Source organism: Rhea americana, unplaced genomic scaffold (assembly GCF_003343005.1).
Source record: "Rhea americana isolate MKP2758 unplaced genomic scaffold, rheAme1 scaffold_8, whole genome shotgun sequence".
Taxonomy (NCBI): domain Eukaryota; kingdom Metazoa; phylum Chordata; class Aves; order Rheiformes; family Rheidae; genus Rhea; species Rhea americana.
Window position 1 is genome coordinate 1,028,939 of NW_028186978.1, and position 25,879 is coordinate 1,054,817.

General features: G+C 38.0%; 2 protein-coding genes across 7 annotated transcripts in view; one reads left to right on the forward strand and one right to left on the reverse strand.

Moving 5' to 3' along the window:
• CLOCK (clock circadian regulator) overlaps positions 1–8,972 on the forward strand; it is a 58,688-nt gene extending 49,716 nt beyond the window's left edge. For all 6 annotated transcript variants that reach the window (XM_085322728.1, XM_085322733.1, XM_085322732.1 and 3 more), the window contains 3 exons: positions 269–477; positions 706–937; positions 3,126–8,972. In XM_085322728.1, the coding sequence (XP_085178854.1) occupies positions 269–477; positions 706–937; positions 3,126–3,305 (621 nt within the window). In that variant the 3' untranslated portion in view covers positions 3,306–8,972. The remainder of the gene's footprint in view (positions 1–268; positions 478–705; positions 938–3,125) is intronic.
• A 3,541-nt stretch (positions 8,973–12,513) lies between these two features.
• Positions 12,514–25,540, reverse strand: TMEM165 (transmembrane protein 165). The gene is made up of 7 exons (XM_085322825.1): positions 25,535–25,540; positions 25,214–25,246; positions 22,550–22,775; positions 19,812–19,987; positions 18,722–18,904; positions 15,781–15,886; positions 12,514–14,789 (listed from the first exon to the last, which is right to left on the reverse strand). The coding sequence occupies exons 1-7, from the start codon at positions 25,538–25,540 to the stop codon at positions 14,713–14,715; spliced, it is 807 nt and encodes a 268-aa protein (XP_085178951.1). The 3' UTR covers positions 12,514–14,712.
• Positions 25,541–25,879: the final 339 nt, after the last annotated feature.

The following is a 25,879-nucleotide window of genomic DNA, read 5'->3' on the forward strand; positions in this document are numbered from 1 at the left end:
GGTCAGGGAAAGAACTTTCTCAAAGTGGAAAAATGTGTGCATCTCTTCTCTTAGTGATTTTTTTTTTCGAATTAAAAACAAATTGATTTTTTTTTAATCAGGAAAACTTCCTAGGAATAAGATGTGAATGACTGATTTTAGAGATGTGAATAAAATCATGCTATGGTTGCACTTCCAAATAAAATTTTATCATCTCCATGATATTTCTTTTTATGTGTTTATAGCTATTTTCAAATGACTAATTTATGAAATGTGTTTTTTTTTCCAGCATAATCAGCAAAATATAGTTGGTGGACACAATCAACAGTCTTCTCATGCCAGTCAGTCACAGAATGCACTCTCAGCCCCTTTGTATAACACTATGGTGATTTCTCAGCCAACAACAGGAAATGTGGTCCAGATTCCTTCAAGCTTACCACAGAACAATAACCAGAATGCTGCTGCAGTAACCACTTTTACACAAGATAGACAGATCAGGTAAATCTTAAAGACTGATATTCAAATGACTTACTGTAATGATATGCTTAAGTAACTATTATCATATTCAAAAATGACAGAAGTGACACTGAAAAAATCACATTTTCTTTTAACTATATGTACAGTGTATATACATAGCTGTTAAACTAATTTTTTTTTCAACTGCACCTGATGCTTGATTTTATTTTTTTTTCCTAAAGACATTCCCAATTCTTTTTCCTTTATCAGATTTTCTCAAGGTCAGCAACTTGTAACAAAACTTGTCACGGCCCCAGTAGCATGTGGAGCAGTAATGGTACCAAGTACTATGTTTATGGGACAGGTGGTGACAGCTTATCCCACTTTTGCTGCCCAACAACAGCAGCAGCAGCAAAGTCAGCAAGAACATCAGCAGCAGCTCACCACAGTCCAACAACCAGCTCAGCCGCAGCTGACCCAGCACCCCCAGCAGTTCCTACAGGTAATGCAGTGTTCTCTAGAAACTTGCCAAAGTACTGAGACTTTCAGCATTGTTACCTTGTCCTAGAGGAGCTTTATATGAAAACATAGCGCTTAAAACAGTAATGTCTGATGCGTGAGATGAGTTTATTTTTTATACGTTCTGGAAAATCCTACTACCTTTAAAGTGAGGTAGCGTTTCCCATAGTTTCACTCCATGCTAGGTCCTCTTTTATATCTTCTTCCCCATCTCTACTTCAATTGTTGTTTTTCTTTGGATGCTGGACAAGGGGACAAATGTTTCCTTTTAAAATTCCCTGCATTTTCTTTCTATTCATATATTAATGCAAGAAGGTGTGAGAGCGGGTTTTGCACAGAACTGCTTGCTCTAGAAGCAGCATGCAGCCCAAAGCAAGGCACGTCCGCATAACTGCGTGGGACATAACACCTGGAGGTTATGCAGGGGTGGCTGTACACCTGTAACCTTGCGAGTCTTAGGAGGAGGATGGCAAAAGCCAAGGAGTTTAGCGAAATGGGAAATAGCATCAAAAAAAAACAAAAAAGGATGGAGGAGGAGAATAACCAGAAAGTAGTAAGAATTGATAAGCAAATCTATTGCTATTTGATGGTTCTAACTAATAACTGGGACATAGCTCTCACAGGAGGTAATGCTGGTGAGGGAGATATGCTGGTAGCTTAGAACGCTAAGAGAGGAATTGCCTCTGAAAAGGAGTGGGTTATACATCTTAGTTTGGCTTTTAACTTTCCGTATCCARAAAGAAAGATAAAATCTATGCAGCTATTGTGATGTAGTTTGTATACATTCTTAAAGTACTCTGGGTATGTCAAAATTTTTTTTTTTTTGCTCTGATATATATCATTTAAAATTCTTCTTTTGCATTCAGTATTTCTTCTTTCTTATAATGTGCAGTCTCCTCTTCGCACTGCATGTGAGGGATCCTGTGTTTAGGGGGAATGTATACAGTGCAGGAAGTAACTGGAGGCTGAACTTACCCTTATGCAGAAGGAAAAGTTCTGTTTAGGGCTGAGTCAAAATTTCCTTAACTAGGTCATTGGCAGAAAATACTGCTATGTTGAAAAAAGAGTTTTGTAGGACAGTACCTATTTCAGTCATGCATCAGGCAATGGCTGTTCATCTGCAAATTGAAATTTCTGATCAAAGAGCAAGCTGAAGAATAGCCAGTGATTTGCATTTGAGCTCTCATTTAGGTAGTAGGAGACTGAGGTTCTTGAGCTGAATTGAACCAGAACACAGGTTTGAACACAATCTCTCACACCACAGATAAATATTGTAACAAGCAAGGTACTTAGCAGGTAGGTAATGTCTATATRCCTGTTTTTTAATTTAAAAAAACTTGCAGAGTTTTGACTTCATTCTGATGAAAAGACAGTTCTGTGAAATGTGAAGATCTCCAAAAGTCTATTCTTGTCCTAGAATTTCTTTCTAGGCAAAAGTTTAGGTTTCTAATTAAAACTATCTAAGTGCTAGAGCTTGGAATAATATAAAACCTTTTTTTCTTTTCTCCCCCCTCCCCCTTCTTTAAAGCCCTAAAAGGCTGGTACTTTTTCTGCCKCTGCTCACTGGGGTTTCTTGCAGTGTAATTCGGTGGTTCAGTTTACTTCCTGCTGCACAATTGTTTCTTTTGGATTGGGACATTCAAGTGCATTATACCCATTCTTATTTGCTTCTCTTAAATGCCATCATCTAAGAAGATTAAAACTAAGAATAAGTACTACTGGAAACAGTATTTAATCTCCTTCAGAATGGATGTTTGGGTCTGCAAGTTGTGGCAGAGTTCCTTTAATTTTTAACTCTGGCTTTGGCAGATAAAGTCATGCACTATTTTTCACTTGACTGCGGTGACATGTTAAAACTGATTCCCTGAGCCCTGTTAGGCTCTTATGATTTTAAAAGGAGATAAAATTGGTGTGCGTTGCTACCCATTGTCGCTGGAAGTTACAAAAATCAGTCACAGTTGCTTTATCTACTGGTTAGATGCTCAAAATGCAGTTTTCTCTAATTTGCTGTATGGGTGTCAATTAATCTTTGCATTGTTTGTTCAGTTTAAGCGACCAAAGCAGGAGTTTATATTAGCTGAACTAAACCCATGTGAAAAGTTAAAAGGCAGCCAGGCCTGTGTTTCGTAGTGCCGCAGGAAAAATAATCCTTTTCCGTTTGCATGCTTCAGACGTCCAGGTTACTTCATGGAAATCAGTCAGCTCAGCTTATCCTCTCTGCTGCTTTCCCACTACAACAAAGCACTTTTACTCAGTCCCAACACCAGCAGCATCAATCTCAGCAGCAACAGCAGCTCTCCCGGCACAGGACTGACAAGATGAGTGACCCTTCCAAAGTTCAGCAGCAATAGCGGGGGCTCTGCTGCTTCCTGGAGCAGACTGCCCGGAGGGGCCGTTCCATAAACGGTTGCGCTGAGGCTACGAAGCTCGGAGCACGAAGGCTTCCTAACGCCCCACAGTATTGAGATCTTCTAGCTTCTGGAAGCTGTYAAAGAAAAGCCACAAGGTGAAGATGGGGACGCGGCCAGCTTCGATAGTTGCCCCAGTTTCTGTGTTCGAAAGGATTTGCTGCCATGTGTTAATTTGTCCAGGTGAAATCTCAAGATGTGACTGAAGTGAGAGGGATGCTGAAAATATCGGTATTTTTTATCAGTCCTGTAAATTTTTAAAGTGTTAAAATGGACATGGAGCAATTGTTTGAATTAGCTGACAATAATGCCAGGAATATAGTCCAAAAAAATTTAATTTTTTTCAGATAACTATGGGACAGTAAATTTTTTCAAAATGTGTGAAATCCAGTTCTCTGTTGTACAGATGCTGTAAAATATTGTGTATATGTCTGCATAAAAGGAGAAAGAGCAAAATATTTTATATGATGCATGAAAACGTAATCTGTTATTTGTAGGTTTGAATATGTTTCCCTAAATTCTCACGCCATACTGAGACTAATGTTTTCCTCTGTTCTAGCCTTTTGTTTACAACATGATGCATCATTATTTTCACCTTTAATGTGGGCACAAGTCTCTTGTTTGTGCTTTGTCTGTGATGTGGCGGTCTGTTCGGTGAGGTACAGTGTGTCGGTTAGTTGACTTCTCGAGGTTAAATTATTGATGAAGCTGTTTGAACTGGTGATCACGCATCAGGGTTCAGGACATTCAGACTCATGAATATCATCAATCATTTCTTAATTGATTCATYGTTTTATTTGGAAAATAGGAATTTGCACTGCTTTCCTGCGGATGGTTTGGAATTTTATTCCCCAGAGCTATCTTTTGATATAGTTCATAGTTGGAAATATTTATGTAAAAGGTTTAAAAAAATGACAGTAATTTTCAAGAATGTTTCAGTTATAGGAGTAATTTGCACAAAAGTATCTTTACATTTAATAACCTTTGGGGCACTTTTTAACCACTTTCTCTGTGGTGAGAATTGTAACTTGTTAAAATATGTTGGAATCTTTTTATTCTCCTTCAAAAATTAGACCTTTCTTTAGTCAGAACTGATTCAGGGTCATTTTAACAACAAAAAAAACCCCATAGTGCCTTGATTTTAATTCAGGTGATAATGTTGAACATCTTGAATTACAATGTGTTGAATCTGTAACCATTTTCAATTTTGAAGTCTTAGTACATTGTCAGACTAACTTGTGTATCTGCTTCATAGCTACTTCTGTATTGTGTTCATTTCAGTAATGGTCTGAGTTGAGATCATGAGCATTTCTGAGTGGCCCTCCCCCTCGAACACTAATCTGACACAGAATGGTCCTTGGGCCTTGAGGATAATTTTTTTTTTTAATAGATCTAAAATAGACATTACTCCTTTTGCAGGAGTAGGAATAATAATTAGATTTAAAAAAAAAAAAAAAAAAAAAAAAAGCCAGTTTTTTGGCATTTAAAGTATGTATTGGGGGAAGATCATGATTGCATTTAACACTACCAGGCTATTGATTTAAGAGATATCACTGAACTAAGACTTCAGAAGGCAACTTTGCTTTATAAAGATAATAAAAAGATCCAACAGATAAGATGTGCTATTTTAAGTAAATGTTAAGTAGAATTTTATGGTACTAGTTTGTGAAGATGACAACTTCAGAGGAAAAATGAATAAATGAAGGTAGATCTGATAATTTTTAAAAAAAATCAACAAAAACCAGTTGAAATTAGTAGTAGGGAGAGAAAGCTGGATTAATCTTGAACACTGAGGAGAAGTTGAATGAATGTAATCAAATGGTAATAGACTATTTTATATTATGAAGCAGTTTGATTGTATTATTGGATGAACCAAACCACAGGCCGGTAACACCAGTTTAGCAAGCATTTGGTAAGGTCGGTTACCTTTTCAGGCCAGCCTTTGCCACTGCACTTGTCCCTCCATTAGATCTTTGTTATTCCCCAGCTATGAAGCAAGAGTTTGGCACCAAAAAGCACAGTAGTGAACAAAGGAAGGAGAGTGGGAGAAATACAGTACCAAAGAGAACCTGGAGCAAGAAATAGTTGCCAATACCAAACATAGCAAGGAAAATTCCCAGTTCTTTAAAGGGATTTCTGACATTTTCTGAGCTGGAGTAATTCTCAGAAACCCATTTCTGTAAAGTCTTACCTGAAGAAATCTTGCCTTGCTCTACTCTGCTTGTCACACCATTCCACCTGTCTAAATTAAGCTGAGTTAACTAGAGGTCTGTGCTATCAGTACTTGTGCTTAATAAAGAGGTTAGATAAAATTTTTAACCTGTTAGAATGGTAATCTAGCACTAAAAAAGAAAACTGGGAGAGCTTTAACAGTGCTGTTAGAACTATTGAATAGTGGTAAAATAAGCTATTACAGTGAGAAAAAAAAAAAAAAAAAGATACCAGCCAGACGGTTGAATAATGCAGCTTTTTATTTAAAGCTTCATTTAAACTTCTCTTCCCACCTTCCCCTCCCCAGCTGCTCTGGTGTGCTGCTATAGATCTGTCAGTAAAAAGGCTAAACTAGGTGAGAGAAATTAGACGATGCCAATAGCACAGATACCGGGAGAGAACTATAGAAGTGTGTGCTTTGATCACGAAGCTTTGTGTAACCTCGGAGAGAGGTCGTTCAGTTATAAAACTACCAGCTACTAGAGAAAGTATAGGAGATGGGGAAATTCAAAGAAACTGGAAAAATAGAGCATGCATTTGAAACATTCCTGCCATGAATCAGGCAAACTTTAATTAAAAAGAAAAAAAAAAAAGTGAGCACGTAGACCCAGATTCTGTGCAAGGATGCGAATGCTTTTCTGACTGCTAGCAAACAGGTTTATAGCTAAAGGGTCTGTGGCTTCCACTACTAGTCATTTGCTAAACTGTCCTTGATTTTTAGTTGGAGGACGACTGGGCTGTTTCCTCTTTCTTAATCAGCCTTTTGCTTCTGCCTGACTCTATTGCAGTCGTAGACTCATTTGCAACATCCTAATAAAAGGCATGGTCATGAATGCTGTGATGCTGCAGGTTGCGGAGTGCAAACGCGACGGAGTGACTGCAACGGAAGGGAAGGAGTTGGTCAGGGAGAGGATTGTACTGATGAAGAAATGCTCTGGTGGTCCGTAATGGAGTGTAAAAACACAGCGTAGTTGCCTGGCATTCAGAAGACAGAAATTGTTTCATTTAGRAGACAGAAATTGTTTGTCTGTGGTGAGTGAGGATTTGAAGAAAAGCTTCTAGGATAACTTCAGAGAAAAAGAATATAGCTATTTTTATATTATATTTAATATATATTATATTTGTATATAAATATGAAAGGATTCTAGTAGGAGCTCTCCGTATGCCTTCCATTTCACSCAGAAGGTTTACCTTCTGCACTACCGTTCCAGTGTGTCGCCACCTTCTGTGGGCACCTTGCCTACTGCCAAACACCAAAATTATAACCCAATATCCTTACAACAGATAGGTCTTGTTTCCGCTTTATGTAAAAATAAATAAAATAAAGCTCTATCAGGCAATTTTTCACAGAAATTCTCTAAAGAGTCAAATAGCACTTTCTTTTCCTCTTTTGGAGTAATAACAAGCACTTTACTRAAAAGACTATTTGGAAACAGTTTATTTCTGTAGTCAGTGAAACTGTTAAAAAGGGGGCATCAAGGTGTAACATGCATAAAACTATCAAGAGAGACATTTCTGGAAAATGTTTCTTTAATACGGTGAKCCTTTGAGGCTCAAAGTGCAAGATTAAAAGGCTTCTGAAACTGGTTGGCTTTGTGTTTTAATATGGTGAGGGGAAAGGCCTGCTGGCAGCAGCTTCCTTGGAAGGAAACTCTTTAAGGAAGTTGCACAGTTGCCTATGAGAGAGGCTCATCTGGAGGCTCATTTGCCTGTTCAGTAATCCTAAATGTCCCTTAGGATTGTAATTTGCATGAAGCTGTACTGAAGGTTTACAGATGTGGCCTTTTTTTGAATGTTGAAGTCAATTCAAGAGCTGTTTATATTTTTTGAAGATTTAATCCAGGTATTGTTATGAGTGTTTTAAATGTCATGGCATCAGGAGATGTCAAACATGTCAGATTCGTAAATGTCTCTATTTGAAATCATTAAAATGATGTACAGTCAGAGGGCTGCAAAAGTGGTTATTTTGATTAAAAGGGGAAAAAGAGATTAGTTTTAATAATTTTTATTTTTTTACATATCCCTGGTGGAAAAAATTGGACAGAATTTGAAGTGAATTTGGATTAAAAAAAAAGACATATTTAAACAAATCATAGTAGATGAGACAACTGTGAGACACTATCTGAAATTGTCTGGTTGTCCATGAGACTGGCTAGTTGCTTTTTTCAGTACCATGATTTTTAACACTACATTCCTTGTCTGTCTGTCTGTCTCTCTCTTTTTTTTTTTTAATAATTTTAGGCTCTGCTATGCTTCGTGCTATGTCATCTGCATGAATTTTTGCCAGCATGAAATGCTATATTCAGAGAAATTGTACCTAAATAAAAAGGAGGGGGGAAAAAAAACCACAAAACAAAACACTGTGTCTGAACAAAATACTGTATGGCCTAATATAGCGACCCCAGCTAAGACTGAGAGGTGCTGCACTAATAATAGACAATCAATGGAAAATTATTTATTAAACACTTTCAGGAATGGTCTTAAAGATGTTACTGCTTTGAAAGCAGTTGGTGAGTGTTTCTTTTTTTAAAGCAAGAAAGATAAAAAGTATTTATTTTAAAATATATCAGATTGAACTTGGAGTTTTTAAGCAGTGTTGATTTCACAGTGTCTTGAGTTTTTGTTTTGTATTTTTTAAATGACTTTAGAGTTGTATACATTTAAAAGAAAAAAGAAGTGCCGCTCATATTGACGTCAGGAGATGTAGATAAAATTCCCTGGTGTTCATGTGACCATTACTACCTGTCAATTTCTTAACTGAATAAATGTAACTCGTTTAAAATTTTGCTTTCTGTAGCTTATAAGGCTCTAGAAATTTTTGAGTTGCTTGATGTCAAATTGATCAGAAAGCTCCAGAGCCTTTCTACGAGTGTAGCGGAGGCACTCTCCCTCTCCAGCCAGATGACTTGTGAAAAGTTGCTTGATGTCAATTTTCTCTTCTCTCCCCTACTCAGACAAATGACTTGTGAGACTTTGGTAAAAATGCATACTGTATTTTTCTTGTCTACTCTCTGTATCTCTTCATAAATTGATGGCCCACTCTGAAGTCTGGAGACCGTTGATTTGTGTGGTTACATTACTGTCTTGAAATTGCTCAGCTTGTTTGAAGGGGCACAGCTTGAGACTACTTGTGCGTCTTCATGCCTACAGACTACAGTCTGACAAAATGATTGAGCAGCACGGCAGACTCTAGTCTTCGGCAAGGGCCCTTTCCTTACCTTCTGCCATAGGCAAAACACCCCTTTAACTCCCCTCCCTAGGTATTATCTCCTCTGTTGGTGAATTTTCCAAACAAACAGTATTTTTTAAAGTACGGGTGATCTGAAATGCAGGCTCTGCTACTGAAGAAGGCAGCAAAAACGTCACTTAGCTGAGAATAAAACCCATTCTAAGCATGCAGTGATGCTTTGGAGAGCTGTGTGATAACTTGTCAGGGTCTCAATCCTTTCTTACTGATCCTTCTGCACTGATCAAAGTGTGAATGTCAATAAGAATTTAATAACTTGAAATAAATGTTTAAGGAAAGTCTGGAAGGAGAGGAGGGAGGAAAATCCTCTAATTAAAGCTGAACATCTGGAGAAAACAGGTTTAGATGTTTTTACTCTGCAGTTCCTTTCTTTCAGTAATACCACACAATGCCAGTGTGAAGATGCTGATGATCTGCCTTTAGGAATTAAGTAATATTTGTACAGGCTCTATCTTGGGTTTAGATGCCATAAACACTTTATGCCACAGTCCAAACAGAATTAGCTATGTATGTTCTGTAGTTAAAAAACTATCCACACCCACCAGCGGTAAGATTAGGAAGCAAGATTATCAGTTTTCTTAAAATTGAACTTTGGAAATATTTTTCCATAAACTGAACAAGAACTGTAATTACAGCTGCTACCACAGAGGAAGCAATATTGTGCAATGACAGTCTGCTGCTGTGCAAGTTCAGAAACCAGAACTATGCTCACAGGAAAATACAACAGTGAAGTACTTGGAAAGATTAGAAAGCCAAAGGTTGGTGAGCTCAGTGTTTGAGCCTTCTGGGTCTTAAACAATAGGAATACAAATTCCAGAAGATGTCAGCTATTAGAAGGTACTGYATAATAAAGATAAAAGAATTTACAGTCTTGATAGCATTCTTTGTAGCACAGTCTTTATTACTGTTACACCTGTTTAGTGCCTATGTTTTCCCTTAGAAAGCAGATTTAAACCATCTGGATGACCTATCTATAGTACATACTACATATAGACAAGTGCAACCATTACAAAAATGTTACAGGTTAAATTTAACCTGTGTCTGTATTAGCAAAAGTCTGCAGCCGTAACGTACTAAGAGTTTTAACTTCCAATTGTAGTTTACTACCACAATTAATGAAGACAAGGTAATGATACCAAGTCATTACGGAAGAGCAAATTACATAGTGGCTTTTGCAGGGACATGGGCATAATTAAGGATAACTGGTTATCTCATTCAGGCCTGAGATTTTTTTTAAAATAAACTCTAGGACTAACCCTTGGATTCAACCAACTGCTGTGAAGAAAAGCACCAGCCGGCAGCCCCCTGCAGTCCGCCCGAGCGTGCTGGGATCGGTGCGAGGGAAGCCTGTACAGCAGCAGTGCGCCACTGACAGAACTCACTCAGCAAGTACAGTCGCTCCTTAACCTCCAGGCTTCCCAAAGCGGAAGCTAACAGCTATCATAGCGCAAAGAGCAAATACTGCTTTAAGAACAAGCTTGCTCTTCAATACTATGAACTCTACTTGTACTTTGGCTCACTAAGTTTCTTTTGAAAGCTTTGCACTAAGCAATGATGAAGATAAATCTATATCCTGCCAGTGCACTTCTTACGCTTTCCGTGGCAAAGACAGGCTTTACCTAGCAATTGCAAATAAATTATGCACCTTTAAAAACAACATCACGCACAGGCTTGCCCTCCCTTTAAGCATCTTAGCTGACACGATCATTTTTCACCCCAGCAGAACTAAGCATCGTAAGTACAGACAGCCAAGTTTGTTTCCATTTCACAAGCCTGGATGGCAGTGACCGTGCTGCTGCACGTCACCTCTTCGTTTGTGTGCATATGCAGTCTTTTTTACATACAAATTTCTGCCTTAGAAGCTCCTTTGGAATACACAGAGCTGAAAATGCCTTTTGTAATGACACTTACTTGCAAAACAGATGGGAAATTTGTGCTAGACAGTGGCACGCTTACTTTCCATGTTGCAGGTGCAGAGATTTACAAAGCCTTGCCTTCTACACTTGAACATTCATTTGCTATATTTAACATTCCGTAGCTATAAATGAAAAAGAAATTGCAAAGAGTGATAATTAAAACTTCAGTTACCTTAATGTTTGTTTCATATGCTAATATTCAAGGGAAAACCCATTTAAAAGAGAAAGAACATTATTATTTAATTTTTTTTCCTATATGTTGGCCCTGAAAAGCTGTAGGGCCTTAGCTGGCTAATAAAAACACCCGCTCCTTCCCCTAAAAGGGCTATCATATAGGCTATGGCTACACTTAGTGCCTGAGGACATTTGTAAGACCACACTGGCCCACCAGTACAGCATCAGGCCTGCCCTGCAACCTTGAACCCAATATTGTATTTAACCTAACAGCTTTTTTTGCAAATTTCAGCCCTGCAAATGGTACCTCCCACATATGTGAGGACAGATCAAATAGTGCTATCCCTGGCTGTATCTAGACTTGTAGTTGTATTTTCTCTATATGAGTAAAAACCACTAAAACAGACCTACACCTAGCACTTCTGAATATTCTTCATGTTTCTCCCTGCTGGTATTTTGTTTTTACACATCAGAAAGTAAATCAATCCAATTTTAAAACCAGTTACTGACCACATCTGTGCAGCTGACATGAAGCTGACCTGTATGTTGTTTTAGTAACCTCAGGAGTTCTCTTGCCCTACTCTAGAAGTGTCTCCTCACAACCAAGGCTTTGGCTACAATTTCATAGCTCAAGCATCTCTGTAAACATTAAATTTTGACCTCCCCCATCCAGCCTGTTCCGTGTTTTTGTTCTAACTCTGGCTTAACACTCCTCTCAGGTGGTAAATAGTTTGTCCTGTCAAAATCTTGGATGATAGGAAGCCAATGCTCCAGCTAGGTGTTGAATAGACAAAATCTAGAGTCACATGCCTGGCTCCTCTGTCAAGATATAACTCACTGAGGCTCTCGAAGGAGGAAAGAAATGAGCAAAGGTGCACCAGCGAGCCTGATGGGCAACTCGTTCAATCAGCTATACGTGCCATATGGTTCCTCCTGACTCCAGCTTTTGGACTGGGGAGAAGCTAAGAGAGAGAAGGTAGACACACTACGAAGCTATCGGCAACTTCTTCCAAAATAGAGGGGGGAGGGGGAAAATCAAAGCAAACACACATTCCTTAAGAACACCACTTTGGCATCTCAAGCACCAAAACATTAGCTCAGGACTGAATTCAGAAAGCATCGAGAGTTTCCGCAGCATCAGCCCCTCTCCCTTCTTTCACCCACTGTGTATTTCCTCAAACTGTTCCAGCTACAGCAAGCAGATTTACTTCAGTTACCAGTACAGCGATCAGTAAACCAGTTACCAGTAATATCTCTCTTCAAGTAAGACCTGTTTCCTTTACCTTTTCATTAAAGAACAAGCCTTATTAAAATTTAGGAGTTTCTGATGCAGAGCTCCCCYGAAGGCTAAGCCACCTCTTCTCATGCAATCTGTCTACAGCTCGTTCAGGCCAGCCCAGAGCCGCACGCGTCTCTGGTGGCAACGCGGTGGCGGCACGGAGGAGGAAATGAGGAAAGCTGCTGAAACCCCTAACGGCTGAACCGGCCAGCATCCAAGAGGGAGGGCTGGTGTCTGACAAGCGCTTCGAGGCTGCATGAAATGACAGCAAACAACACTGCTAAAAATACATCAGTAAAGTCCTTGGTCATCAAAAGGCTTCAATTACATCATGACCAGATCCTTTTATTCTGAAAAATTCCAACAGAATTAAACCACTGGGATTTGTAGCAACTACTAAAATGCCCGTTAAAACTTTTGCTAAAATTTCAGGGCTTAGATAGCTGATTTTGTAATAAAATCATTTTCAGTGATGCATAGGCATCCAAGGAAACAAGTTTTAACCACAACCACTGATTTAAGACCACCATTCAAATTAAATTCCTATTTATCTCCCTAATTGAAATTAGACAACAATCAATCAAATACATTGCTGTGATTGTTCAAAAATAATTTTTGGCATCACTTTTAAGTTCACAATAGTAGCAGCTTCACACTTACCTCTGCAAACAATACATTATATAGTTTTTTATAGTAAAACATTATGATCAACATAAAACATCTTTAAGTAGAGCATATAAAGTTTAGCAAATTTCTACATTGGAATTTGGCCAGCTGGATTGGCTTTTCTTTGAGTAAGGAATTTTTGGGGAAGGAACAGCAGCCTGCAGCACCATAGTTACTTTCCCCAGGACACATCCTTCTGAACATACTGTAACCCAGCAGCACCACTTTTGGTTAATACAACGCAGCAGCTATCCAGTGAGCACTTCGAAGTTAAGGTCTGCCCCTGCCTTGGGCTCTCTGTTCCTGCCCCGTTTTAACATTACCTCTGCTACAAATCCCCTCCAAGCCAGGGTTTAGGCAACTCCAGTAACTGCATTTCTAGGCTGTGGGAAAGAACAGGCCAGTTATTGGCTACAATGTTGGATTTAAAAAAACCCACAGCATTGCATCATCCAGGATTTTACTGCGGTACTGCCAGGCAGCAACTTTCCTTCAGGTCAAGACATGAATGTTTAGACCTGGAGCCTGAAATTATTTCACACTACTGTGTCTGAAAGGTATTGAGCTGCTGCTGCCTTACAGTTAGAGAATGTGGCGTTACGGGGTTTTTCTTGGCAGATAAGGACTAGGGAACGCTCTGTTCTTGAGCTACAAATTGCACAGTCAAGTTTGTAACCCTTACTTCAGCATCAATAAAACAAATACATAATATTAACAACTGTATCTTCTACTTCACAAGCCTGCTATTGATATCTTAGTCGGTTGTTCAAGCTATTAACTCAGAACCCAAGTCCTCACTGAAGCAGAGAATAGCATGTATTTCAGTAACCCACATATCCTAAACTATCAATATTTTATCAGTTCACAAAGCRTTTATAAGTGGTCTTTATAACAATACCTGAAATAATTTTAGCAAACTTTCCTCACCTTAAATAGAAAATCATTTTAACCTGTATGACAAGAATTATGAGAATCATCAAAAATACTGAAAGTAACTCAAATGGAGRCACTATGCTTTATTAATACTCCTCTAGGTTACATTTCTATTTCTAAAAAGAAAAATAGGAACACGTCTAAATCTAAGAATTCTGTTATTGTTCAAATCTTGGGAATGCACCACTTTACTTTCTCTATACTTCACTCTTTTCAAATAAAAGAGAAAAAGTCGAACAATATTAGCTCCAGATAGATTGCATATTGAACACAGTTGTTTGGTAATCACCACACATCAATTTCCTGATAAAAATCCCTGATTAAGAAGTTTGCTCTCTAAATTCAATTTATAAAATTCCCCATTGGTGGCKTAGCCATTCAATGGTATAGGAATTGCTCCCAGGTTTCTTGTTGCTTAGCTTATCCAGCCTTGGCCACATCCTGGTACCGAAGAACTTGGAGGCGAGAGTCAGCAGTTTTCTACTTATCGCTTTCTGTTGAGCAACATGGAACAAAACACGGTCTCTTCAGAGAAGGCTGTTTGTTTACTTAGCCATCAGAATAAGCTCTTGAGGAAACAGGAAAGGTAGCCATGTGTAACAGAGGAAGAAAACGGGAAGCTTCAACAGCTATGAATGTAGATCCTCAAAACTCAGCTGAGCCAGGTTCAGCAAATAAGAAAACCGCTCAAATCCCACCGAGGGAGTAGGCATCACAGAATACACAAACCAGACAAAGAGCAGCTCTCCACTGCAGACGCTGTCCATAAATGTGTCAATCCCATAAATCATTTACTACAAAAAGTACAGTGTCTCATCTTCAGTGCTTGTTTAACTATAAGCCTGTACATTATATACAAGAACACACAAGGATAGCTGCTTAGCGCTTCCAATCCTTGTTCTTTCGCAATGATGAAAAACAAATTTAAAAACCAGAGTCTGGACTTATAAATAGTGCAGAAAATGCAAATGCTAAGAAGACAATGCCTCCTATGATTGTCACTGAAAAAGAAAAACATAAACCAACAAAAAATTAGATATTGAGCAAATTAAATATTCTTCATTATACATTACACAGTTCCATTTTRATGATGTCCAATTCCCAATTGATTTTACTTTCATTTTTAAGTTGCAAACACTGGATGTTATTTCTAGCTCAAACAGTRTAAGAATTTCCATGTAATCCCACTGTCTAACTATACTTACAAGAACATGCTTTGGTCCCTAGAAAGAAGCTTAGTTTTATTGTATTACTTTAGCTAGTGTAAAAATGGGACTAATTCTTATCATTGAATATTTCACTGTATGGCAGTAAATATGATTATAATATTCTTACGCTGGAGCAATCAATCAGTTAGGGGTACATACTGGTTAAAATTTGTTGCACAGTTTAAAGTAACTGAAGTACTGAAAAAAATACATCATCAAAAGCATCAACTGTTTGCAGGGCTGCAAGCTGCCAAAAGGTGGGACAGTATTCAGGAAAATCACTGTATTTGCCCCATTCATGTACTCCTCTCTAAATATTTAAAGGCTAGAAGGATCTTTGGTCTGACCAATAAGCCTATTCCTATGGCCAGAGGACCATGCTGGAATTATAAGTAACATTTGATTCCTTAAATTACCGTACATCAAGTAAACTATCAGGTTTAATTATGGCTGAACTCCTGGCCTTTTCTCAGTAAGGGCAACACAAAGCAGCACACTGATGCAGGGCAGCTGTGCAACACCCTGCCTTTCAGGAGGAAGCAGCCCTATGAAAAGCACAAAGTAACCCCCAGCTACTGATTGGGGGGGGGGAGACCAGGGGAGGGAGAGGAGGCAGAAAGCCACAAATTGAAAATCCCAACTGAATTTACAAAAGCATCAAGAAACACTATCTTTTAAGCTCCTTCATGTACTCGCAGTCACCATGTAACCGTTCCCAAGCACATAGTCATTTACATCACAGGCATTACTATACATTTTTTGGCAGGAAGGAATTTTCACTTACCAGTCCTAACAGAAATTTTTTGTGCTATCATTCTCCCTCCAATAACTGCTAAACCAGTGCACAGGCAATGCCCTACTGTTCCCCCTACTGCCACACCATAGGGATCCTGAGGAAAAACACACACAAACACACACACAAAAAAAAAAAACAGAAGTGAAACAAGCACAGTTGAAAATGTGTTCATCTTTCAACAGCCTCCTACCATGAAGGAATCACGATTTCAGACTGTTGTTACACACTGTCAAGTGCATGGAATATTTTCCAGTGTTTACTTTGCGAGAGAGACTTGAATCTTACTAATACAGGAACACACGGCATGTTTCAACCAAGAAGCATCTTAAAGTGGTTAAATATAGATTCAGAACTCAATTTGCTGAATTTAAACAATTATACAATCTCCAGAGGGAAGGTGGTGGCTGTTGAGAAACAAAAGTATGCATCAGTTGGAAGAACAGTAGCCTAATTATCAAGATAAAAAAAACCTGTGGAACAGCCTCACAGGCTTGTGTTCTACCCCAAAATATCAAGCAAAGAGGGAAGAAAGACTAATTTCAGAAGACAAACTGCTTTCCAAATTTTTTGCATCATTACATAAAGAATTGCTACTCAATACATTAACAAATCTACTATTTAAACAAGTTCCTCAGATCTGCTTATAAATTACGCAGTTTAGGGCAGTGTATGTATTAAACTCCTCAAAAACAGAAGACCTGGGTWCTAGAAACAGAGGACTAATTTCCAGTGAAAGATGAAGAAAGCAAGGTAAGAAAAGCACCACTTCTTGTTGTGCAGACAAAGTAGGAATAGTAGAGTCCCCTGCAAATCTCTTCTTCAGAAAATGAAGTGAGAATTTTTATCGCAGAGAATTAAGAGTTGCTGCTTTCACACGAGGAATGCACGAAGTCTCTAAAAGCCAAACAGAAATCTTACTCAGGAAATGATCTGCTCCCTAGATGACATGGACAACATTGGCTGTTTAAGACAACCCAAACCACAAGGCAGCGAGGAAAGCTAGCAAGTATGGAACAAAGAACAGACAGAAAACAGCTGACTAAGAACACCTGGAGCAAGCTGATGGAGTAAGACAGCAGTCATTCCAAGTGAAGGGGAAAAAGAGAGAGACCAGAAGAGCTGTGCCTACTAGGACACATTCACCTCCAGAATCTGGAACAGAATCAAATATTCCTGGGCCTCCTCATTTCTTTGCTGTCAGTAATTATATAAAGCCCACTGGCAAARAGTGCATCCCTCCTGCTGCCACAATCCCCTAATGTTCTCCCTGCAAGATAACAACTTACAACTGCTTCCATTAGGGTGTTCTTAGAAGTGCTCTAATGCAGCCAAGGCAAAGTCAGCTAGTATGACATGATGGAATTTCTCTTCCCTTCCCTTTTCCTTCTCAAAGACTKTGACAGATGAACAATTCTTACACAGAAGTAGCTAATAAAAGGTGCTGAATCAAGTTCAAGGACTGCTGTCAGGATTAAGCTCATTAAGACACATTTAATTGGTTCCCCTTGCATATGCACCAAGACAGTTACATTATCACCTTTTTCTCCAAAGGAGCCCTGTTTCATTCATTGTGACAGATGGATACTACTCACTTGATGAGCAGCCATATAATATTTTGTTTTCTCTTCACTGAAGAACATACAATCAGTGACTTACTACACTACTCAAATCAGAACAGAAAGATAATTTCGTTCTTTGTAGCATTTTTGCAATATTTTGAAAGCTATCTTAGTATTTCACAAACAAGGATTTTACCTAAATAAATTATGAAACAAAGGAGTACAAATTAATCTCATAGATAAAATGAAAGAAGATCTACATCAAATCATTCATTGATTTTGAAAGCCAAGATTAAGATATATTGTATTTGGGTTTTTTGCAGTACTGAGTATGTATATGTTAAAAGCACAGCACCTATTGTCTTCACTTGCAACAGTTAGTGTTTTACAAATCAGACTCCAGGGTCTGAAGGACACTTGGAAAAYGCAGAAGTCAACAACTACCTGTGAAATTTAAGTAATTTGTCTAGCACCTTATAACAACTTTGACAAAGGCAGTAATATTTCCTCATTTTCTGACATGGCATTTAGCTGCCAACTGAACAATCAGATCATTCTCTCTTTCCGCTGTTCCCGGCCTCATTTGCTCTAAGCGCCTTCCCTGTTCTATAATAAAGGCAAGAGGTTCCTGCAGACTATAGCCTCTTTCATTACACAGTCCTGATTTAYTCCTATAGAAGGTCTACAAGTGCACCAAGAGAAGCACGAGTCCTAGGAAAAAAATGTAAATGATCTCAATGCTTGCAAGCAGTGCAGGCAGACTACTTTGTTTATTGAGAGGGTGACTATAAGCTTTAGTTTTCTTTTAAATATATTACAGTTACATGCCTTCTGATCACCTTGCTGAATAAGAGTATGTCCTCTTTCTTCTGCTTCTTACTTTTGAGATGAGGATGATCATTTCATTTACAGCATTACTGCACAGCAGTTTGGAATTTATTTTAGTTCTATACACTGCAACAAGTGCATTTAGATTTTTAAAAAGAGCTATCTGTAACAGCAGTTTGTTAAGATGAAGGTCTCTTTATAAAGCTACTGTGTTAAAACTGTATCTACCTCACATGTCACAAAGGAAAAGAGGCTCTGTGACATTTCTTAACACTGTGAAAAAAGAGCAATTTATTCAACTGTACGATATAGAACAATTATTTTCAGAAATGCTAGTGCAGTCCTAATCATATAACAATAGTTTTAATAATACACAGAGCCTCAGTGCATTTATTTTCAGATCTTAGTGCAGCTGTAACATTAACTAAGGCAAAAATAAAGCTGCAGGTGTGAATCTGATGCCTCAGACAAGGATATTTTGTCTCTGGCTTATCTSCAAGTGGAAGAGGGCAAAAGGACAGCGGACATTCTGCAACACTCACCTCTCTTGCTGCCAAGACTATGGTTGTTAATTGGGAACGATCACCCCATTCTGCTAAAAATGTCAGAGTAAAAGCTTGAACAAAGATTGGAGAAATAAAGTGTAACCATTTCTTCTGGGGTATAGTGGTGCCTGGCCCTGTTTCCACATCGCCTGGTCCATTTAAGAGTTTAGTTCTCTGAAGCTGTAAAGGGCAAGCAATAAATAAATAAATAAATAAATAAATAAGGAAAAAAAAAGAAAAAGAGAAAACAATAAAACATAAGATTATGAATGTCATCTATACAGCCCAAATCAAACACTTCAAGTACAAAGGTAGTCACTTAATACCTGAAGTGTTGTTAGCCTCCAAATGCTTCATTATCCATGTTATTTATATTAGACAGCACTTGAGAAAACTAGTTACATATTATACTTGTAATGATCTCTAGCCTCCAGTTACTGTCCATCTTAAAGCTTGCACTTGCATGGTTTCAGTAGGAATGATAATTGGTTTGTAACTACAGATTCCCTCCTATTTTTAAAGCAAGCATTCCCTCTCCCTTTCACAGTGGGAAAAACGTTGTTGCTTTAAGTTACCTTAGGACTATGAAGATCTTAAGTTTATACCTTTCTAAGAGGTGGCTTTGAAAGGAGGATCGAAAAAAAAAAGAATAAAAAAACACTTACAAGGAATAAGATTAAATGTTTCACACTACTTCTTGAAAGTGGACAAGTCCCTTTAGAAGACTATAATGACAGAGACCTTTGCTGCAACATAACAAATCTTACTGTTATTCTRTGTAAGCGTAAGAGAAATAAAAGAAAAGACAAGAATTAATGTCCTTTATGCTAGTAAGTACTTTTTTCAAAACTGGATTCTATGGAGAAAATTCCATTTCTTCTGACAAGACAGACATACCACAGAACTGGAGTCATCTGTTGAAACAGTCTCCAGCAGCTCACTTCTGTCTAGCTTATCACACATTTGCTGTGTTAGATTATTAGTCACACACATGGCTGAGCAGTCTGGGCATGAAACATAATGTAGTTCTGCAGCTTCAAGGCTTTAACTATTTTATTAACTGCATTTCACAGAAAGTTTGACTTACTTCCTCATCTTTCTTTTTAATTTCTGCTTGAACTTCCTCCAGCTCCTCCTGGCCCTCATCTGGGCTCATTTTCAAGCCTTCTCGAAGCATTCTGATGCCAAAAATTGCAAACAGTGCAGTTGACACATAGTATGTGTACACACGAGGAATAACTGTGGTGGCATAGCCGAACAAAACTGGGAAGAGAACAGATGCGTCATTTCAAATATAATCATGAGGATCATAATTATTCTCCCCATATCTAAGAAATGCTCACTAGTAAAGTCTGTGATTCAAATACCTACTGTTGTGTAAATAATTCATTTTTTGTTAATCTCATATCATTTTACATTTTTGCATGATAACAACATTCTAGCAACTCCAAGCATTCCTGGTCACACCAGAAACTGAAGTCTGTTAGCACAGATCAAGAAGAGCAGGGCAAAGTTGACATGCTGCTATTCTGAAGAGTCAGTTGAAGCAAAGTTATCCTTTCAATCAAGGACAGCATGTCTTGCCTTTCTCAAGCATGCCAAGTTAGCTTAGCAAAGCTTGTTAGATTAGTCATGGTCTGTATCAGTTAATTCCATTTATATAGATGACTACATGTTAGACAGCATCTCTTTCCAATTATTTTTTCATTTATTTAAGATCTGGATCTTTTATCAGATAAAGTCAGAATATAATTTTCTACAAGATAAATTTACTAACAATACGCACCAGTTGCCTGAATTCATGTCTTTCTCTTGCCAAATGTAAATACCTACAAATTAAAATTCATTTATCTCCCATACTCCCAACATACATACAAGGTCATCACCTTTGGTCTTTCCATAATTTGAAAGCACTGATCAGGTAGAGGCATAAAAGCCTAACCTCCCATTCAAAGACCAAAACCAGCCTCCACATTGCATCTACTTTTATAGACACTGAATGTGATCAAATTAAGCTAGAGCTAGCTCTCAAACAAGAAATATAGGATGATTTCTTTACAAACTGAGATTAGTTAGTATTTTTGATCAAAAGAGATCTGTATAAATAGGAGAAATTAAAACCCCACACCTAACATTCAAAGCTGTTTATACCATGCACTCACAGCTGTCTCAGTTGTTTTACTGCATATACAGTTAGCTAAATGAAAATATTATTATGTATGTGCATTTTTACATCACCTTCTTAGTTCAAAATGGGCTCAGAAGTTACTACACCATCCAGTAGTTTATCTGTACTGCCACTGCCAAAAGTAAAACTATCAAACTGGGAATAAATGAGGCTGTAGTATTAGTAAACATTGTACATACATACATGAACAGCAGCAGCAAAATGAATTTAGCTAAACTTCTTTTTAAAAACTAAGGACTGTAATACAGCAGTGTAAGAAAATGTATTCAAAAATATCTTTTTTAGTATTGTCACACCGAAAGCATAGGAGTGAAACAATCAGAATGGTGAGCCAGCTTACTTTTGTCATAATGATAAAACTGCTTCTGAACAGAGATTGAAAAAACATCCCAAATAGTCTCTTTTTGGAGCTGGTGAGTTTAAGTGAGAAAGATTTCATGAAATCAAGGTAGGGTTAAAAATAAATAAATAAATAAATAATAAGAAAACAAAACAAAACTGAAAGTTCTAGACACAGCTTGTAAGAAATAAGGACAGAGAAAAAAATGGCTGTTTTTTGAATAGGAGAAATAGTTGGGAGCCTCTAAATTGGGGGATAAATTAGAAAACTTTTATGAAAAAAATCAAGAAAATATTTGAAAGAAGAAATCCTACTAAAAATATAGAGCACGCACACGCTGCAACGGGCAGAAGGGGAACAAAGGAAAACAAGATACGCAGAATACAGTATCACTTATGATACTAAAGAAAGTTACAAGCAAGCAGTGCAAAACTGAAACAAGATCCAACGAACGTTACACTGAGTAACAGAAGAAACATTTACAATGCTTTCACTAAATACATGCAAATGAAACCTGTTCTACAACTGCCATTTACTGCAACTCACCCGAAGAACATTTGGAGAAATACCAAGAAGCCCGAAACCAGTTAATCTCCCACTTCCAGTGCATATAAACTAATACACGCTATTTCAAATATTTCTTGAATACTCATGGCAAGAAATGAGCACGCATACCGTAAAACTTTTGCTGCATCCAATGTATACCTGAAGGCTGCTCCATTCTATAATTAAGGCTAAATGAGAAACTTGCAGCTTTGGGTGCTTAAGTGCTATTTGATACCTCCCTCCAAACTCTTACCTCTGTCAAGACTCTGAACCCCAAAGGATCATAACACAACGTAATCTTTCACTCACGGCATCCTCCAGTACAAATCCAAACAGCCTTTGTACATGTCAAAAGTAACACATACATGGATGCAAGTCAGTCAAGGGAAATCTATCATCATAGAAAGACTCCTTCATCTTAGAGAAAAAAAAAGAAAAGTCACCTCCACGTTCTCTTTAGGCACCCTAACTTAACAGGCACTAAAAATAAAGAGAGATCTAGTAGTCCAAAATCCATGGAAGTATTTAGGCTTCCAGTGCCACTCCTTTCCCTTAAACTCCTATTGAAGTCTAGTGAGTGTAAACACCTACCTAGAGTTATGAGTCTAAATGCTGGATCTGTCTGACAGCCCTCAGAAAAACCTCATACTCTCCTCAAAACAGGAAATTCCATATTCTACTGCCTTTCATTTAATTTCATAACAATATATACTTATTTAGAAAGCATATGTAATGAAAAATGGGTGCAAACCTGATAAACATGTCATCAGTCCTAAGGCAAGCATAGCACCAGCCAGCACAGTCAAACGGTTGTATCGCATTGCCATGATAGCTGCAATAAAGAAGGTCTTATCCCCCAATTCTGATACAATGATGACTGATATAGCAGCCACAAACGCATGAATGAAGCCCAAATTTGTCTTGTCAGTTGACTCTTCATTGACAATATGAACAGGAGCAACTGGTGAAGACCCCTTCTGTAAAAAAGGGAAAAAAAATTAATTAGGTTTGAACTTTTAATTCCTGGAAGTACTGAGCTCTAGATTTGTTACATTTGTAACTGGATATGTTATATCATACTGCCTAGTGCAGTGTTTTAAATACATATTTCATGCAGTATTAGCAATTGTTAGACAGTATTGGCTGCTATCTACCTCAAATTTCCAGTCACTTAACTAGAATATCCTCCTCTGATTATTAAAGTAGTACTTCATTGTACACATTATTAYCACAACATAAGAATCACTACTACAATGAAACAGAGGAAAGTAATCTCAGCTCAGTTCTAATACTGCTGTTTGTATGGTCTTTGGCTATGTATTTATATCATGATACTGGTAACTTGACCAAACAAGCAATTTTCTGATAGGAATTGAGATTTAAACTCTTCAAACTAAAATGAGGCATTTATGATAGCTTAGCAGAAATATGAAGTCCTTAGAAAATTGTCACCGTCACCTTCCTCCCTTGCAGAATCTCAGCATCTAAGCCAACTAAAATTTTACSCAAGTTTTCTTAAGCCTTCTTTGTACACACTTAAGAGCTAGTTTTAAAGTATAAAGACTTTCTAATAGTGAAACTGTGCCAGCACATTCCTAGTATCACTTACTAATCAAAATGTTTAATTTTATAAAGATTAAGAAACCTACAATCAAAAGCAAGACCCAAAACAAGGAATCTGGAGTTTGATGTTCACATGATTGACCAGAACTGGCTGAAAAAGTTAGTTTTAATACATCTGTGAGCAAAGACAGATCGTAACAAGTTTAGTAAAGTGACCCTCCACTGAACTTCCTCACTTCAAAGAATGTCATAAAATAATTTTTGATAATTACCAAATTTTAAGCTCTATATCATACATAAAATGGTATGTTAATGATTTTTGTCCTCCATGTGATCATCTGGCAATAAATGTCCCTAACTCAACAACAAAATTAAAGTAGCTTTAATATAAAAAAATTGATCTTAAATATTGAGAATAACTGATGGGTTCTGAGTTGTACCAAAATATTCTTTCATTTGTTTATAATGTCAGAAAGACCTAGAGAGGTCAGCTCTCCCCCACCAGCATGTAAGCAAACATGGTTTAGTACAAAAATATTTATCCAGTAAAACATTAGTTCTTGGTCAAGCTACTTTGTCTAAACAGTATCAAATAGCATCTCCCCAATTCAACTTACTAAGAGTGAGCATCTGAGATTTTTTACAAGAAATTATCATCAGAAAATAATTTATGAGTTTCTCAATTTGTGCTTGTTAGATGATGTCTCAAATCCATTTTTCATAACAAATCACCACATTTCTTTCTTTCAGCAGAGAAGAGAAAATTATAGGCTAAGCAAAGCATTTTATCTTCAGCTAAACAAGATGCTGGCTTTTATATTTCATATAATATATGAAAGCAAAAAAAGAAACATACTACGTTTCATATAATATAATGAAGCAGGAAAAAAATGATCACTTGAAAACAATACTTTTCATCTTATAAGTTAATCTATATGAAGTCTTGACTTAAAAATATTTTTTGGTAAAACACAATTGCTAATTTTTACCTCACACCTACAATCTTTTTTTTTTTTTTTTTTTTATCACTAACATAGCATTCTGCAACAAAACAGTGAATACGTAGCTATTTACAAAGAACAACTTGCTGTGCTTTTTTCACTCTTTAACGATCACTTAGGTTTTACCATTGCCATTCAATCACTGCACGTGATCGAATCTCTGTGTACAACAGAGATGCTTGCTTAGATACAGCAATGGCAATTGATAGTTTTCTTTATTTTAAAAAGTGAAAAGCCTTCCAGGCTAAACAAACCAGAGTGGTGGCAGTTTCACAATCAGCATATGCCAGTTAAAGCCCAGACCACCACCAGATAGATATTACCCATCAGCTGGTTGCACATTCCCATTGCCTTTCTCATGTTGCTGTAAGAGAGATGTTGGGAATGTGTAACCAGAGGTGCAGAGGAGGCTGGGACTTTCAGCACCAGCTCACACTCATGCTAGCATAATCTGCCTCCTGTAAATGCTTATCCCATATATAACTCAAAGAAAAACAAAAAAAACACAACCAAACAAACAAGCTGTCAGTACCTTCTTCCTAGGACAGAACGAGGGCAACTCTGTTCTGATCGCTGTTAAAGCTCACTTTCGAATTTCCTGACTTTTCTATCATCATTCGCTAGTTCTTACAAAAAGAAGTATTTGCTTTTTGTTACAGTACTTTTCTACATGAGATGTTTGTTCTGTAGGAGTTCACATTTAAAATTAAAACATCAACGATGTTTATGGTATATTGTTTTGTAAGCATGATATTTCTTTTCTCTTGCTTGTTTCATCTTCGCCATACACTACATGCCTCCACTTGTCAGATCCCAGTCAACAACTACCAAGCGGAGCTACTGATCAGTACCTGGAAGCAGACATACAGACCAGCACGAAGTTCCTCTCAGTGTAAAGAAACTGCAGTCAGATGTTGCTCTTTAGGACATCTCCAGCAAAAAATACTGTATGAAAACTAAATCTGGTGCCTCAGGGAACTGATGTATTTCTGAGATAAAGTTAACCTGTTCTCCTGTAWAATACACCTTTTCTTATTCTTTCCCTCTTACAGTTCTACAAAGTCCTACTTTTAAAGTGAACTGCATTTCAGCTCGATGCAGATGACCCTCTCCAGATTTTGAAGCAATCACGTGCAGCAAGACTGTTGAAGACTGCAGAAAGGATAAAATACGACCATGTCGTAGACACAGGCGTTCATGTGCTGACAGTGCCCGATGGTCTGCGGTCAACGCAAGCCACTAGTTCTCTGGAAAGGTCTTAACTCATTTTACCTGATAACATAAAAAAGCAGTAAGGAAACACTGGCTTCCATCCCAGAGGGAAGGAGCTGCATTCCCCCGGCTTTCTGCTCGTCCTCCACGAGCACTTCGCCCCTCCTCGCCGTCCGCACTCACTTCCCGCTCCAGCCGTGCCCGGCGGCTCCCTCGGGCCTCCGGCCTGCGCCGCTGCCGCCTGCGCCTGAGGCCCAGGGGCGGCCCGGCCCCCGACGGGACAGCGGCGGCGCCCCCCCCTCCCC